General features: G+C 38.4%; 1 protein-coding gene across 1 annotated transcript; it reads left to right on the top strand.

The window, feature by feature from the left end:
* Positions 1-3,545: 3,545 nt before the first annotated feature.
* LOC140528202 (elongation factor 1-alpha 1) lies at positions 3,546-5,309 on the top strand. The gene has a single exon (XM_072645813.1). The coding sequence runs from the start codon at positions 3,620-3,622 to the stop codon at positions 5,006-5,008; it is 1,389 nt and encodes a 462-aa protein (XP_072501914.1). The 5' UTR covers positions 3,546-3,619; the 3' UTR covers positions 5,009-5,309.
* Positions 5,310-16,077: the final 10,768 nt, after the last annotated feature.

Here is a 16,077-nt window from a genome sequence, read left to right as displayed (position 1 = left end):
TTTTGCCTGGGCAGGGAGGCTCTTTAATTAAACTGATTCAAAACTTGTTTTTGAATCTGGGAAAGTCTTTCCTCCTCAAATAGGGGAGGGGCAGACCTCTCCTAAAGGAGGATCTCTTTTGTAATGGAAATTAGAGTAAAAGACCAGGCAGTCTGGAGTGAAAAGTTGAGTTTTGATTTAATGAGATCTCAAAGCTAAAATCTGCACTTTATGGCTAAATTAAATAAACATATCTGATACCAGAAGACAATGTGTTTAAAACTGCGAATTCACTTCAGAATTTCAGTGATTCCTTTTAGAAGCATTAACTCTATCTATGTGCTCAGACCACGTGCAGAAGGGGGAGGTTATCTCTCCCCACTTTGAGTTAATTGGGAAAGTTCCTTGTCCGGTGTAAGGGGGGTGGGATTGGGAGGGAGCCACAGTTCTTTAAGGAAGTAGAATAAAAGGGAGTAGGCTATTCAGAGCTGAAAATGGCCAGCCACGTGGTCCTTCTAGGGAAGTTTCCTTTTACTTAAGGGAAAAAAAGGAATGCAAAGCAGCATCTGAGAATGCTCTTCCTATCAGGATTCAGTAGAATAAGATACTGTTATTTGGTATTTATGATTGTAAAGGACTTGACACAAGAATGGGCATATGTTAGATGCAACATTAATCTAGTGTAATGGTTACACAATTTTCAAATTTGGATTTTGTTATATGTATATTGGGATTTTAAAAGGATGTGATAGATAAATAGGGATAAATTATTAACTTGATTTAATAGTTAATAGTTAATAGCTCAATCAAATTTGAGATAACTATCTGATGAGGTGATAGAGTGTTCCCACATGGTGGTAAGGAGATGAATTACTATGCAAAGTGATGCGGAAATGCATTCAAATCAATGGGTAATGGCTTATTTTAAGTTTTAAGTAAACAGTTTAAGTTTTTAAGTAAATCTTAATGTTGTTATATTAGGAATTGCATTGTTAATTAATGATGAATTGGTTAAAAAACGAGCTGTTATGAATTTTCTGTAAGAGTTTCCTTTGTTAACCTGAAAACTTGGTTAGAGAAAAGGCAACAGGCTAAATGCATACATTTTATGATTTAATTAATTAATTAATCAATTCCCTATTAAAGACAATGGTAACATAATGCATTATGGAGCCAGAAATGTTCTGGCTACCCAGTGCAGAAATCTTCTGGCTTATATACATTTTGCTGTGAGAAAGGAACTCTCCTAGTTGAACAAATCATAAATTCAGTAAGACAGGACAATTAACAAAGCAATGTCAATCAGGCCTTGGGATTTCAGGCTGGCTAAGCATATGTCTCAGTGATAAGGAAAGAAATCCCACCACTAGTAAGTGGGAGGCTTCCTGCCCTAAACAGATAACTGACATAGGAAGGGTAAACAATGTTCAATAGAAATTACGACCTAAGATGTCTATTTCTCTTTACCATTAATATGCCATAACATAGTATATGTCTATAGATAATAAGATATAAAGGAAAGCCCCATTATTCAAGATAGTGTCTTAGGTTAAAGGTCTCCTAAGGAATGTAGAGTCAGCCTTGGCTGGTTTTGCTGACATAGGAAGAGTCACCCTCTGAGTTTGCTTCAGAGAGAACAAAGAGATTATTCCAAAATTTTATATTAAACATTATCACCTTGTTGTACAATTATCATTGAGAAAATGAGACTCCTTTAAATATATATATATATATATATATATATATATATATATATATATATACGTAGAAAGGCTTGAAAATCACACATGTGCTCATATACACACACACATATATATATTCAAACCTTTTCCATCTAAGGATGTATTTCCGCTGTTAAGAAGAAAATTTTAACTAAAATTGTTTTTACTATGAATCAAGCATTTACAAAAGCATGTAAAAGTATGTAAAAGGAAGTTTGTAAAAGGAGGTTTATGGGCAAATGTGAAAAGGCCTTGGTTTTAGATCTTTTCTTGTAATTTTTGTCAATTAAGTTCAAGAGGGTTATGATAAATTGTAAGCTCTTCTTTAAAGAGAGGAAAATATTTATTGTATTAAGAAATACTTTGTAAAATCTTTTGTATGGTTTTTGGGAAGCCTACTCAATTTGTATTCGTAAGTTAATTTGTTGTATAAAGGTTTTATGGTTTTATGGAGATTGGAAAATAAGAGACAAGGAACTACAGCTCCTCTCCAGTCAAGACTGGAAGTTATGGAAGCCTCTCCTTTCCTTTTCTCCTTCTCCTTCTCCAAGCACCTTGGAAGCAGTTTTTGGACCTGACTCCAGGTCCCAGTAGGTCAGGCAGTTAGAAGATTGTCTTACACTCAGGCTTTTGGTCCAGTGACTGTGTTCAAGGCCGTGGACCTGGGCACACCATCCAAAGCATAGACAAGGACAGATGACCTATTCGGAAGTGTGTGCCAAACTCTCTGAATTCCCTCAGTGCTAGGGAATTGGGGAAACATCAGTTACCTCTTTTCTCTTGTATCTTTTTCCAAGGCTTACTCCCACATCCTCCTTTACAGAGGGAGGGACTTCTAGCCCCAGGCCTGTAATGGGTCAATCTTCTTCAGTCCCCAAAAATTTGCCTTTGGATTTGTCTTTTACAAAACTGGGGAAAAATTTAGTTTCTCTAAAGAACTTAAAGGAAAAAGCTGGTGTTCTTTTGCAACATTGTATGGTCTCAGTATCGCCTTGAGGGCAACAAAGCATGGTCCATTTTGGGGACTTTAAAAATGAATACTCCTATAGTTAGAATTACACTGTGTGCCTAGAAGGAAATGGATAGAAGTTTCCTACATAATGGCCTTTGTCTAGCTCTCTCAGGATTCTGTTCTCAGAAAAGATTGTGAGATGCTTGTAGCTAGAACTGCCCCTCAGGTGTCAGCTGATCGTTTGGCTAGCAGTGACCCCACAATACCCAGGATGGGATTATAAGAAGAATGAGGATAACAGAAAGGGAGATCATATGATAATTTGCTAGTTAGGAGGCTTAAGAACCACACTTCAAAAGCAAGTAAATTTTCAAAAAAAATTAGGGAAATTACTCAGGGAAAAAAGGAAAACTACCCTTTTTCAAAACTGGCTAGTAGAAGCTATGATCCTGACTCTATTGAAGGGACAACAGCTACAGCCTGGAAGTATCTAGGTTCAGCACATAGCCACAGCCATGGATAGAGAGTGAAGAGGGATGGGTCAGGATGGAGAAGCCAGCCAGTGGCTGTCCGCACTTGGTAAGACAGCCTATCCTTCTGTCAATAGTTTTCATATGATGTGAAAATGCAATTGATGTCATCTGAAGTTCATTGTTTGTGTTCACAGCTAAAATAATTTTGTTATTATTTATGAAAATTGTAAGTTTGCTGTTTGCTGCATCCTGCACAGCAGAGTTTGAACAGGGGTCACCTATAAGGGGACAGGAGCACATGTGGGAATAGAAGAGAGCACACAGACACCAAACTGTCCAAGGCATAGCCTGGGTAGGCTCAAGAACAAGTGACTGCCCCGAGCCCCTTCAGGAGTCAACTTTTACTTAGAAATTAGTGTCATGGTTTTTTTTTCGCAACGGGTTTGCCGCCAGAACACAGGTGTTGTGAAAACCATCGCTAAACTTCCACAAAAATGGGCAAGGAAAAGACTCACATTAACATTGTCGTCATTGGACATGTAGACTCTGGCAAGTCCACCACTACTGGCCACCTCATCTACAAATGTGGTGGAATTGATAAGAGAACTATTGAGAAGTTCGAGAAGGAGGCTGCTGAGATGGGAAAGGGCTCCTTTAAATATGCCTGGGTCTTGGATAAACTGAAGGCTGAACGTGAGCGTGGTATCACTATTGATATCTCCCTGTGGAAATTTGAGACCAGCAAGTACTATGTGACCATTATTGATGCTCCAGGACACAGAGATTTCATCAAGAACATGATTACAGGCACATCTCAGGCAGACTGTGCTGTCCTGATTGTTGCTGCTGGTGTTGGTGAATTTGAGGCTGGCATTTCTAAGAATGGGCAGACCCGTGAGCATGCCCTTCTGGCCTACACACTAGGTGTAAAACAACTGATTGTTGGTGTAAACAAAATGGATTCCACCGAGCCCCCGTACAGCCAGAAGAGATATGAGGAAATTGTCAAGGAAGTCAGTACCTATATTAAGAAAATTGGCTACAACCCTGATACAGTAGCTTTTGTGCCAATTTCAGGTTGGAATGGTGACAACATGCTGGAGCCTAGCTCTAATATGCCCTGGTTCAAGGGATGGAAAGTCACTCGCAAGGATGGCAATGCTAATGGAACTACACTGCTTGAAGCTTTGGATTGCATTCTGCCACCAACTCGTCCAACTGACAAGCCCCTTCGTCTACCCCTCCAAGATGTCTACAAGATTGGCGGTATTGGTACTGTACCTGTTGGCCGGGTGGAAACTGGTGTTCTAAAACCAGGCATGGTGGTCACCTTCGCCCCAGTCAATGTTACAACTGAAGTAAAGTCTGTCGAAATGCACCATGAAGCTTTGAGTGAGGCTCTGCCAGGGGATAATGTTGGTTTCAATGTCAAGAACGTGTCTGTCAAAGATGTCCGTCGTGGTAATGTGGCTGGTGATAGCAAGAATGACCCTCCTATGGAAGCAGCTGGTTTCACTGCACAGGTTATTATCCTGAACCATCCAGGCCAAATCAGTGCTGGCTACGCACCTGTTCTGGATTGTCACACTGCTCACATTGCTTGCAAGTTTGCTGAACTGAAGGAGAAGATTGATCGGCGTTCTGGTAAGAAGCTGGAAGATGGCCCTAAATTCCTGAAATCTGGTGATGCTGCCATCGTTGACATGGTTCCAGGCAAGCCCATGTGTGTGGAGAGTTTCTCTGATTATCCTCCTCTGGGTCGTTTTGCTGTTCGTGATATGAGGCAGACTGTTGCAGTTGGTGTCATCAAGGCAGTTGACAAGAAGGCTGCTGGAGCTGGCAAGGTCACAAAATCTGCCCAGAAGGCCCAGAAGGCTAAATGAATATTCTGTACAACACCTGCCACCCCAGTCTTAATCAGTGGTGGAAGAACGGTCTCAGAACTGTTTGTCTCAATTGGCCATTTAAGTTTAATAGTAAAAGACTGGTTAATGATTACAATGCATCGTAAAAGCTTCAGGAGGAAAGGAATGTTTTTGTGGACCATTTGTTTCGTGGCAGTTTTAAGTTATTAGTTTTTAAAATCAGTAATTTTTAAATGGAAACAACTTGACCAAAAATCTGTCACAGAATTTTGAGACCATTAAAGCAGTTTAATGCGAAAAAAAAAAAAAAAAAAAGAAATTAGTGTCATGGTTAAATCCCAAAATAAGGAGATGCAAGCATACATTTCCTGGGAGAACACACAGAATACAATACAATGTATAACTTTTACAACCCTTACAGTATTTAACTTTTACGACCCATAGTCCTGTCTTCAGGATACAAAATTTTATACAATTTACTTAGGGGATTTTCTGCCCAGCTGGGTTCCGAAGGAGGCATGCTTGATCTCACAGTCATGTCCCTGCTGTTGCAGGAGACATATACCTCATGTACAACTTTTGCTGCTTATGAGGTTTGTGAAATCAAGCTGCAGTAGGATGGGGTCCCACATATCCCCCTTTTGTTCTCTGTAATTTATGAAGGAGGAGGGATAAAGTGATCTGAGGTTGCATACCATAAAGAGCAGTCCTAGTCTTTATTGCTGTTCTGCAGACTGCAAGAAAACAACGTAGAGAAATTATTATTATGCAGAAACCAAGAAGGCCAAGCACATTTCTTAGGCCAAAAATTTGTCTAGGATCAAGGATTTCATTTCATATAACCATTCCTCTGCAATAGAGGAAGTGACTGAATTTAATTTTGCTCTTTCTAGGTTCTTAATTTCATAGTGTAATCTCAGTAAATCAAGGGTGCTATTGTGCCTCCTCCAAGCTTCTAGAACATGAGTTTTAATCTGGGGCCAACTATATAGGCTTGAATTATATTTTAGAGGAGTTATACAATATTGTGTTACATTAAAACGACAACATAAGGACAACTGTTCTTGTATAACCTCTACCTTTTTTCCAAGTCAGTATATGGCCTCTTTTAGACTATCTAATTTGTTATGGTAGGTGCATCTAGACTGTCTTGGGTCAATTGAAATTATGACCCAGAATATCTGTGTTTTCTTTACCATTAACATGTCATAACATAGTATATGTCCACAAAATACTAAGTAAGATACGGAAAAAGTTCCATTATACAGGATAGTGCCTTAGGTTAAGGGTCTCATAAAGTATGCTGTCAGTTCTATCTGGCCTTGTTGACATAAGAAGAGGTATTCCCTAAGTTTACTTCAGAGAACAAAGAGACTATTAGGTTCAGGCTCTTCTTCTGATTAATTAATTCAAGTTCTGAACCTTATTAAAGTCCAAAAATGATATTAAATATTATCATTTCCTCCTTTTGGTCAAAGGCAAGTCTAAGACTTTGCCTGTAGACCAAGAGAGGTATGGAAAAACTTTAAATAACTCATCCTGGTTCAAAGTTCTGGCAAAGGGTTCAGGTAGGGAGGGAGTTGCTCTTCATGCAGCATCTGGACTCTTGGGAAAGCTGTCCACATCTGATGTCATCTTTTTCAGGCCCTTTTGAAACCAGATGGCAAGGTCTCCTATAGGATCAGGTGTCCACTCAGGAGCAGGGGCAATGGACGTCACAGATGGATCCAAGAGTCTATACAGAAAGACCTGACTGGGGCTCCCAGAAGACATATGATTTGATAATTGAGAGGAAACAGTACAACATAGTTAACATGGCTTAAAGGTACATAGAAATAGTTCAGTTTCCCAGTCACTCAGGGCTAGATTCAAACTACACAATGAAGTTTTTCTCATGGTTCACAAAATTGCTTTATTACATTAAGTTAGGTACAGATTAAAACTTAGATGGCTTACAATAGACTAATTTTGAGGAGGGAGATTTACATGTCACCAAGATAAACAAGAAAACTTAAACATGAACCATACAAATCAGTGCTCGCTAAACAATTACCAATGTTAAACTAACATTAAGTTCCTGGTATCCCAGTAATCCATTCTTAATGTCCATTTCAACATCGCTTTTTGAATCACAGATGTCTCATGTAGTTCTCTGATGCCTAGATATCAACTCTTTGACAATAGGTTTTATTCTTGGGAAAATTCGAAAACGGAATTCTACTTCTCTGGTTCAGATCTAAGAGTTCCCAGATAATTCTGACAATATAAATTAATACAATCTCTTAAAACTTTTTCTCCCTTTTTTTTAAACTTCATAGAATTTCAGTTTGTATATCATTTGCTGTTCTGTCCTTACCTAAATCCTCTACCTGGTATAAGAATCTTTTAAAATGTGAGGGTCCAACCACAAAATGAAGTCATCTGCCTTTTAAAATTATTGGACAGATAGCTTAAGAGAGAAGAAATAATTTCACTTGTTTTTACCACTATCGTATACAATTTTGTGCAAAAACCCAAATTTGAGATCTTATTATCAAAAACATGATAAATTCTAGAAGCCAATCATATATATCTGTATGTAATTCTTAGAGGAATCAGTCTGATCCTGTTGCTTACAATAGTGACAAATATCAGGTTTGCCGTCCCTTACCACATTAGGGGTGGAGAGTACGGTTTCTAGTGTTTTGGCAATAATCTGCAGGTCAGCTATAATCTGCAGGAAATCCTTAAGGGGAAAGGGAGAGAGAGGAAATGGGGGCTGGTGGAGGCCTATGAGATAAAGATGAAGGGGGAGTGGTAGTAGTATGAAAGCATCCTTTGGACATCTTAACTGTTCCAGGGCATGTTTAACTAGTCCCCAAGTAGATATTATGAAGGGAGGGACAGGCTTGCTGCTACTACGTGTTTGCTTTATATTTTTACCTATTCTATCCCAGTATTCTGGGTCGATGGTTCCTTCCTCCTCTGGGAACCATGGGTTAAGCTTTATTATCTCATCTGCCATTTCTTCAATTCTACTTTCTTGTAGCTTAGACCCTGACTGCTTTACCAAGCATTTCAACAAATTGACATAACTTCTCCTAGTAGGATGTACTTGACCCATTATGCATCCTGGTCATGACCCCGGGAGAGACCAGGCTGCCAACTCAACTCCTGCTGCCTCCAAATACGTCCCTTCAGGTCCCTGGTTTGGGTGCCAGATGCTGCATCCTGCACAGCAGAGTTTGGACAGGGGTCACCTATAAGGGGACAGGAGCACATGTGGGAATAGAAGAGAGCACACAGACACCAAACTGTTCAAGGAATAGCCTGGGTAGGCTCAGAAACAAGTGACTGCCCCGAGCCCCTTCAGGAGTCAACTTTTACTTACAAATTAGTGTCATGGTTACATCCCAAGATGAGGAGATGTAAGCATACATTTCCTGGGAGAACACACAGAATACAATACAATGTACAATTTTTACAACCCTTACAATATTTAACTTTTACAACCCATTGTCCTGTCTTTATGATATAGAATTCTGTACAATTTACTTAGGGGATTTTCTGCCCAGCTGGGTTCCGAAGGAGGCATGCTTGATCTCACAGTCATGTCCCTGCTGTTGCAGGAGACATATACCTCATATACAACTTTTGCTGCTTATGAGGTTTGTGAAATCAACCTGCAGTAGGATAGAGTCCCACAGCTGTTTATAGTTCTAATGCTAAAACCTAAAGCTGGTATACTGTGTGTATATGTGTGGAAAGGAGCAGTCCTCAGGCTAGTTAAAAAGTATAGCTCCAGCAGCTGAGGAGATTATATAAAGAACTTGCTTTGATGAGAATTTGAAAATGTATACAAATGATCTATAGTGATTGACTTTTAGGACAAATTTAAGATCTAAGATGTAAGTCCTGGTAATACTCTTGATTAGTGAAACCTGCCATCAAAGGCAAAGCCTCTGGGACCATTACAAATTGTGTTCTATTACTCAGATAGGAATGTGACTGTTACAGGAAGATCCTTCTGACTCAGTTTCCCCATTATGTTCCTCTGAAAAGGAATGTTTTTCTCTTTGGTTATTTCTGAGTCTGGTTGTAAAGTGAAGATGATATTTAACTTGGTCCTTGCTTTTCATCCACATGGCATTTCATAGTTTAAGATGTAAGCACAATGCAAGTGGTGGAATCTTGCTGTTTTCAAATAATTGGGTAAATGGGTACTCTGGTAAGGTCTTGTGAAAGATAAAATCTCTGGGACATTCTTTCTGAATGTAATGGGAATAATTAGATAAAGGAAAGAAAATCAAAGTATAAATATGATGTTGTATCATTGCTCCGTAGAACAAGACTGGGCTTTAAGGTTAACTGTAATTCTATCTTATCTACAGAGGGACTCAGAGGAAGGAGTCCCTTACTTGAGGAAGGGGGGCCCCAGGTGGTCTGGGGGTTCCAGGAATCATCTTGATGGGAGTGGTTTGGATTGATTTGGATTGATAGGATGAAGAGCGGGAAGTAGAACAGATATTTGAGCATAGTAATAGAGTGGGCCCAGGAGAGCCAGTTCATGTGGGGAAAACCAAGGAGTTTTCAAGGGGAGGTTTTCCAGGGCCTTTTAGACAAATGGGACTATTACTCTTTTGGGGCAATGAACAAAGGTCCCAACTTGGAATAAAGTCTTTACCTGTTACAAAGAACAATTGAGTAAATACTGTTGACTGAATCAAGTTACTGAGACTAATTCAGAGACATCTTTAGTTTGGGGAAAAGAATTTCAGTCTAAGTTTCTTAGAGGGAGGTAACCTCTGGTAATATTTGCCATTGATGGAAAAGTTTAATGTTTGTTTTGATTTGAATTCATTTCATGAACATAAGTTGAAGTTAGTGTTTGAATTTATCATATGTGTAACTCATTCTTTTAGACTGAACAGGGCTAGAAAGGAACAGAGTAGTTTGGGAAACAGATGTAAATCTATTAGAGCAATAACATGATTGTTATTTAATCAGGAACTAGAACATGTATAGAAAGGCATGTAAGCCTCTTGTGTGTTCGTCCTTCATTGCCAAAGAAGACCATGCCATCAGAGAAATGATGACATGACTTGTACTTGACTTTATTTTGAGTGAGGGAGAGCTGTGCAGGTCACCAGCCTCATACTTCTTCTCCAGAGCCATCTGATTCATCAGGATGACTGGAGATAACCCAGGATGAGGCAATTGTGGTTAAGTGACTTGCCCAAGGTTACACAGCTAGTGAGTGTCAAGTGTCTGAAGTGAGATGTGAACTCAGGTCCTCCTGACTCCTGCACTGGTTCTCTATCCACTGCACTACCTAATTGCCCCTGTAAGCCTCTTAAGACTTGCTTTAAAAGATGTTCCTTAGTCAATGTGATATTATAATCATGTCTGAAACTGATTATTGGAGCTTGCTATTTTAAGATTTTATGGGACTATTAACTGACTGTTCTGAGTCTAACTCCCGGTGTGGATAGCAAGAGAGTGGTCTGAGCTACTGATCCATGAATCCAGTAAGCTTGTGATTTATGCTGGTATGAACTGCAAAGAGGTGATCTCATGGGAAGGTTGGGAGAGGGACTGTTTAGCCTGGGCTGAGGTAGGATTCTCCTGACTCAATTTCCCCATTGACACCTGGCAGACTTTAAGCCTGGCTGGATGCCAGTTGACAATCTACTCCTGCCTGGAATTGACATGAAGTTAGGGAGATGTTGTTTCCCTCAAATGTTTCAATGGCAGTTTCCTATCATCAAAAATTTTTTAAGCCAGATCTATTAAAAGATTGTTGGTAGGGGAACATCTGAGATTAAGTCTAAAATTAAGCTATTAGGCTTAGAATTTCAGACCAACAACAATTCTTAGTAATAGCATGGAAACTATTAGATTGAGGACCTCTGAGGTTAGCATGCATAGTTATTATTTTGTCTCAGTTCGTTAATGTTAAAAGAAAAATGGTTTGTGGTCTATATTATAAATGCTTTTAAAGAAACATCACCTGACCAGAAGTTGGAATTGTTTTATGATATGATATGTACTGTGTTAAAAATTATTATTTATTATATTTATGTAAATACTGGAGCCTGTTATTGACTCCTTAGTGAAATCTCATCCTCCTGATGGGGGAAATGAACAATGAATTAATATAAAATGTAAAAACTTGGTTCTGATGTGAATTTCTTAAACATGACAATTGGCCAAAGTTCCAATTTTGATTTTGTAAGAGTGACAGAAATGGTCATCCAAAATTGTATTAAGTTCAGTTTTGTAGGAGAGTGAACATTTGGATTTCTACAAGAAGATAAAGGGAAGAAGATGCTGAGATGTTGTACTGAAGACAGCTTCAAGGAGTATCCAGACCAGAAACTACATCAGATCACGTTCCTCCCCAAATCTGCTGTTATGAGATGGAACCTCTAAATGGACAGTTCATTAATTTACCTTTTTCTTTGAATCTCTGTATCTGTACTTATAACAAGGGGACTGCCCCCTTGTAATTTGTCAATGCGTTGGTCAACTTTGCTCCCTTACCATATTCATACGAAAGGGAGATAGATGAAGGGAAGAATTTATAGGGGAAAGGAAGTGAGGAGGTATTGATTGGATTTAGGTGTGGAAACAAAAATTTTAATAAAGAGAAAAGGAGGGAGTTTGTGGGAAAACAGGAAGTAAGTTTTATTTCCACACTTTGATGGGGGGTTGTGACCTAGCATGGACAGGTTAGAGGTCAGAAACTAATGCACAGATCCAAGGAGCTATGTGAGAAAGAGCCTATCAGAGAAGAACATGAAGTCACATGGCCAGGGGATGGTATCATAGGAAATCTGAAGTTCAGAATTCTATAAGGGTCCTGCCTCATTCTGACCTAGTTGTAGTCCTTCCAGTAGCCATGCTGGAAGCTACCCTCTCCTTCAGGGGAATTTTTAATTTTTAAATTTAAATCTTAAATTTAAATTTAAATTAAAAAAATTTTCTTGATACCTTTTTTGTGTTTCAAGTTTGTCTCTAACATTGCCATGTAGCACATTAAACAGAAAAATAATGCAAACTGCCCCTTAATCTTGTGCAGCCCCATTTTGCTTCAACAGTGATGATGGTGACAGAGAAGTAGAAAAGGGAGTAGAATGTGCTTCCAGGGGTACCTGAAATAAAACTTTGAGAAAGTTGCCAAAGTCAAAAAATATTTTACTTGCCAAGGCACAGCACTGGAAAAAAAAACAACCAGTAAAATTAAAAGAAATGCTCATTCTATTCTGGTTGCCCATGAGAGAATTTGCCTAATGAAGTATTTTGAGATAACAAAGCATTTTACTAATAGGCTACAGGAATGTGTGGGAGTTAAAACATTCTCATCACTATGAGACCTCTGCTTTGAGACTAGGTATAGACCAACATCTCACACCATATACCAAGATAAGGTCAAAATGGGTACAGGATTAAAACAGGAAAAGAGTTAAGCAAATTAAAGGAACAAGGAACATAACTATCTCATTGTCAGAGGTATAGATGAGGGAGGATAAGGACAAAAGAAGAGAGAGAGAGAGAAAGCATTATAGGAAGTAAAATAAACAATTTTGATTACATTAATTAAGAAGGGTTTGACAAACAAATTCAGTGCAGCCAAGATTAGAAGGAAAGCAGAAAACAGGAATTTTGCAGCAAATATTTCTGATAAAGGCCTCATTTCTCAAATCTATGGAGAACTGAACCAAATTTATAAAAATTTGAATCAGTTTCCAACTGACAAATAGTCAAAGATGGGGATAAGGAAGGGAGGGGTGTGATAGAAGGGAAAGCATATTGAGGGAAGGGGTAATCAGAACACAAGGGGTTATGGGGTGGGGGGAGGGGAGAGATGGGGAGAAAATTTGGAAACTCAAAATTTTGTGGAAATAAATGTTGAAAACTAAAAATAAATAAATAAGCATTTAAAAAATTAAAAGCCAAATGTTTAAAAATGTTTTTACATACAGTTGGAAAAAAATAAAATATTTTTTAAAAGAGATTTCCGATTTAGCAAGACATAGCGGAAAGTGTACAAAAGATGTGAAAAAACACTTCTTAAGAGAATTTCAAACTATTAACAACCACATGAAAGAATACTACAAATGATCAATAATAAGAGAAATGAAAATTAAAACAACCCTGAGGTTTTGCCTCACACCCAGCAAAAGATGACAACAGATTAAGAGACAGTGTTGGGGTGATTGTGAAAGATATGCACACTACTGTATTGTTGGTGAAATTGTGGAGTACTTTTGTTTTGGAAAGCAATGGAATATGTAAAGCAATATGGAATTTGAAATTATGCAAATAAAGTCACTAAAATGTTCATACCTTTTGACCGAGAGACTCCATTACTAGACTTATACCCCAAAGAAGTCATTAATATGAAAAAAGTCCCCATGTACACCAAAATATTTATAGCAGCACTTTTTTGTGGTTGTTGCTGTTTGTCCTTCATTTTTGAAGAGGATTAAGGACATCTTGACTTGTGTGCATTGGATTTAAGCGAGGCAGAAAGTTGTACAAAGTTATCAGTCTCACTCTCTCTTCCAGAGTCATTGACATTCACAGTCAAGACAAAAGTCAAGATGGTGGTCCATGGCCCGGGATGCAGTGGATGACCTTGGCACCTGCTTCTGCCACTCCATAGACATTGAAACAAATTATTCTCATCTGCCCCTTGTGAAGAGGGAAATCTTTACATGCTTGGGGTAGACACACCCCTTAACTCACTTACGAGTTTGTGGCCCATCAGTTACCTTTAGCCTATCTAAAGCTTAGCCTATCTGGTTTAGTCTATCTGTGGGAAAAGTTTACTAGAGTGTGACTGTTGTGCATGCTACAATTTCTTGGAGCCACAGGTGAGAATTCAGTGCCAGGTGGACACCAAAGGTGGATGAACAGCCCTGAAAAAGGGTTCAAAGCCCTCACACCAGACGTGTGGTAGCAAAGAATCAGAAACAAAGTAGGTGCCCATAGATTGAGGAGTGTCATTGAACATTATTGTACTGCAAGAAAGATGAATGTGGTGAATACAGAGAAGCACAGAAAGATTTACATGAACTGACACAGAGTAAGTGTAAGGAGAACTAGGCAAGTGATATTCACAATGACTGAAACAATGTAAATAGAAACAACAGAACAATCAAAAGTGAATGTTGCAAAATTGCAAGGAATAAACATGGCTCCAAAGAAGAGAAATGAGAAGATAGACTTATTTCATTTCTTGGCAGAGGTGAGAGGTTCATAGGTGTCCACAGGTGTGGAACTTGGCATATACTTTCAGATGTTTTTTGGATGTGTTGATCAGTTTTGCTGATTATTTTTTACTCTTCCTCTTTTTCTTTCATAGTTTTTATTTTTTTCACTTAACGGCATTTTTTTACTTTTTCCAATTACATGTGAAGATAGTTTTCAACATTCACTTTTACAAGATTTTGAGTTCCAGTTTTTTTCCTCCTTTCTTCCTCTCCCCCCCTCCCTAAGAGATACATCTACAATCAGATTAGTTATGTTGTGAAAGGAAAATCAGAACAAAAGGGGGAAAGAACAAGAAAGAAAAAAGAGGAGAAAATAGTATGCTTCGATTTGCATTCAGACTCCATGGTTCTTTTTCTGGATGTGGACAGCATTTTTCATCATGAGTCCCTTGGAATTATCTTAAATCATTGCATTGCTGAGAAGAGCTAAGTCTATCAAAGTGGGCCATCACACAGTTTTGCTATTTCTGTGTGCAATGTTCTCCAGGTTTTGCTCACTTCACTCAGCATCAGTTCATATAAGTCTTTCCAAGTTTTTCTGAAATCTGCCCACTTATCATTTCTTTCAGAACAATAGTATTCTGTTCCATTCATATACCACAACTTGTTCAGCCATTCTCCAATTGATGGGCATCCCCTCAATTTCCAGTTCTTTGCCACCACAAAAAGAGCTGCTTTGGATATTTTGGTACATGTAGATCCTTTTCTCTTTTTTATGATCTCTTTAGGATATGAACCTGGTAGTGGTATTGCTGGATCAAAGGGTATATACAGTTTTATAGCCCTTTGAGCATAATTCCAAATTGCTCTTCAGAATGGTTGGTTCAGGTCGCAGCTCCATCAACAATGCATTAGTATTCTAATTTCCCACATCTTCTCCAATATTTATCATTTTCCTTTTTTGTCATATTAGCCAATCTGATAGAAGTTGTTTAAATTTGCATTTCTCTATTCAATAGTGATTTAGAGCATTGTTATATGACTGTAGATAACTTTAATTTCTTCATCTGAAAACAGTTCTTCATATCCTTTGACCATTTATCAATTGGAGAATAACTTGTATTCTTATAAATTTGACTCAGTTTTCTACATATTTTAGAAATGAGACCTTTATCAGAGACACTAGCTGTAAATATTGTTTCCCAGCTTTCTGCTTCCCTTCTAATCTTGGTGGCATTGACTTTGTTTGCGGAAAACCTTTTAAATTTAGTGTAATCAAAATTTTCCCTTTTGCATTTCATAGTGTACTCTATCTCTTGTTAAGTCATATCTTCATCTTTTTCTTTAAAAAATATTCTTTGTTTTATGGGATGCTTATGTGAGAATGGGGAGGGGAAGGAATGCTGAGAGAAATTCTAGTGATGTTAAAAAAATATATCAATAAGAGAAAGACATAGAGCCCTCCTTCTGGGACTACTCCCAATTTATCCTATCTGTATATTGTTTTGGGGGCAGATAGATGGCACAACAGATAAGAGTGCCAGCCCTGGAGTCAAAAGGACCTGGGTTCAAATCGAGCCTCAGACACTTACCAGTTTTGTACCTTAGTTCCTCCTCTGTAAAATGAGCTGGAGAAGGAAATAACAAACCACTCCAAATGGGGTCAGGAAGCATCAGACACAACTGAAACAACTCAATAACATATATTGTTTGCTTAATGTCTAGCACAGTGCTTGGCACATAGTAGTAACTTAAGAAATGTTTATTAACTGACTAACACAGTTGTTTCCATGCTGTCTCCCTATTAGACTGTGAGATCCTTGAAGGCAGGAACTGCTAGAGTTTTTTGGGTTTGGAGGTTGTTGTTGGTTTGGGGTTTTTTTGGCCTTT

This window comes from Notamacropus eugenii, chromosome 2, assembly GCF_028372415.1.
Source record: "Notamacropus eugenii isolate mMacEug1 chromosome 2, mMacEug1.pri_v2, whole genome shotgun sequence".
NCBI classification, from domain to species: Eukaryota; Metazoa; Chordata; class Mammalia; order Diprotodontia; family Macropodidae; genus Notamacropus; species Notamacropus eugenii.
Note: the sequence above shows the minus strand (reverse complement) of the source record. Positions and strands in the feature narration are given on the sequence as shown.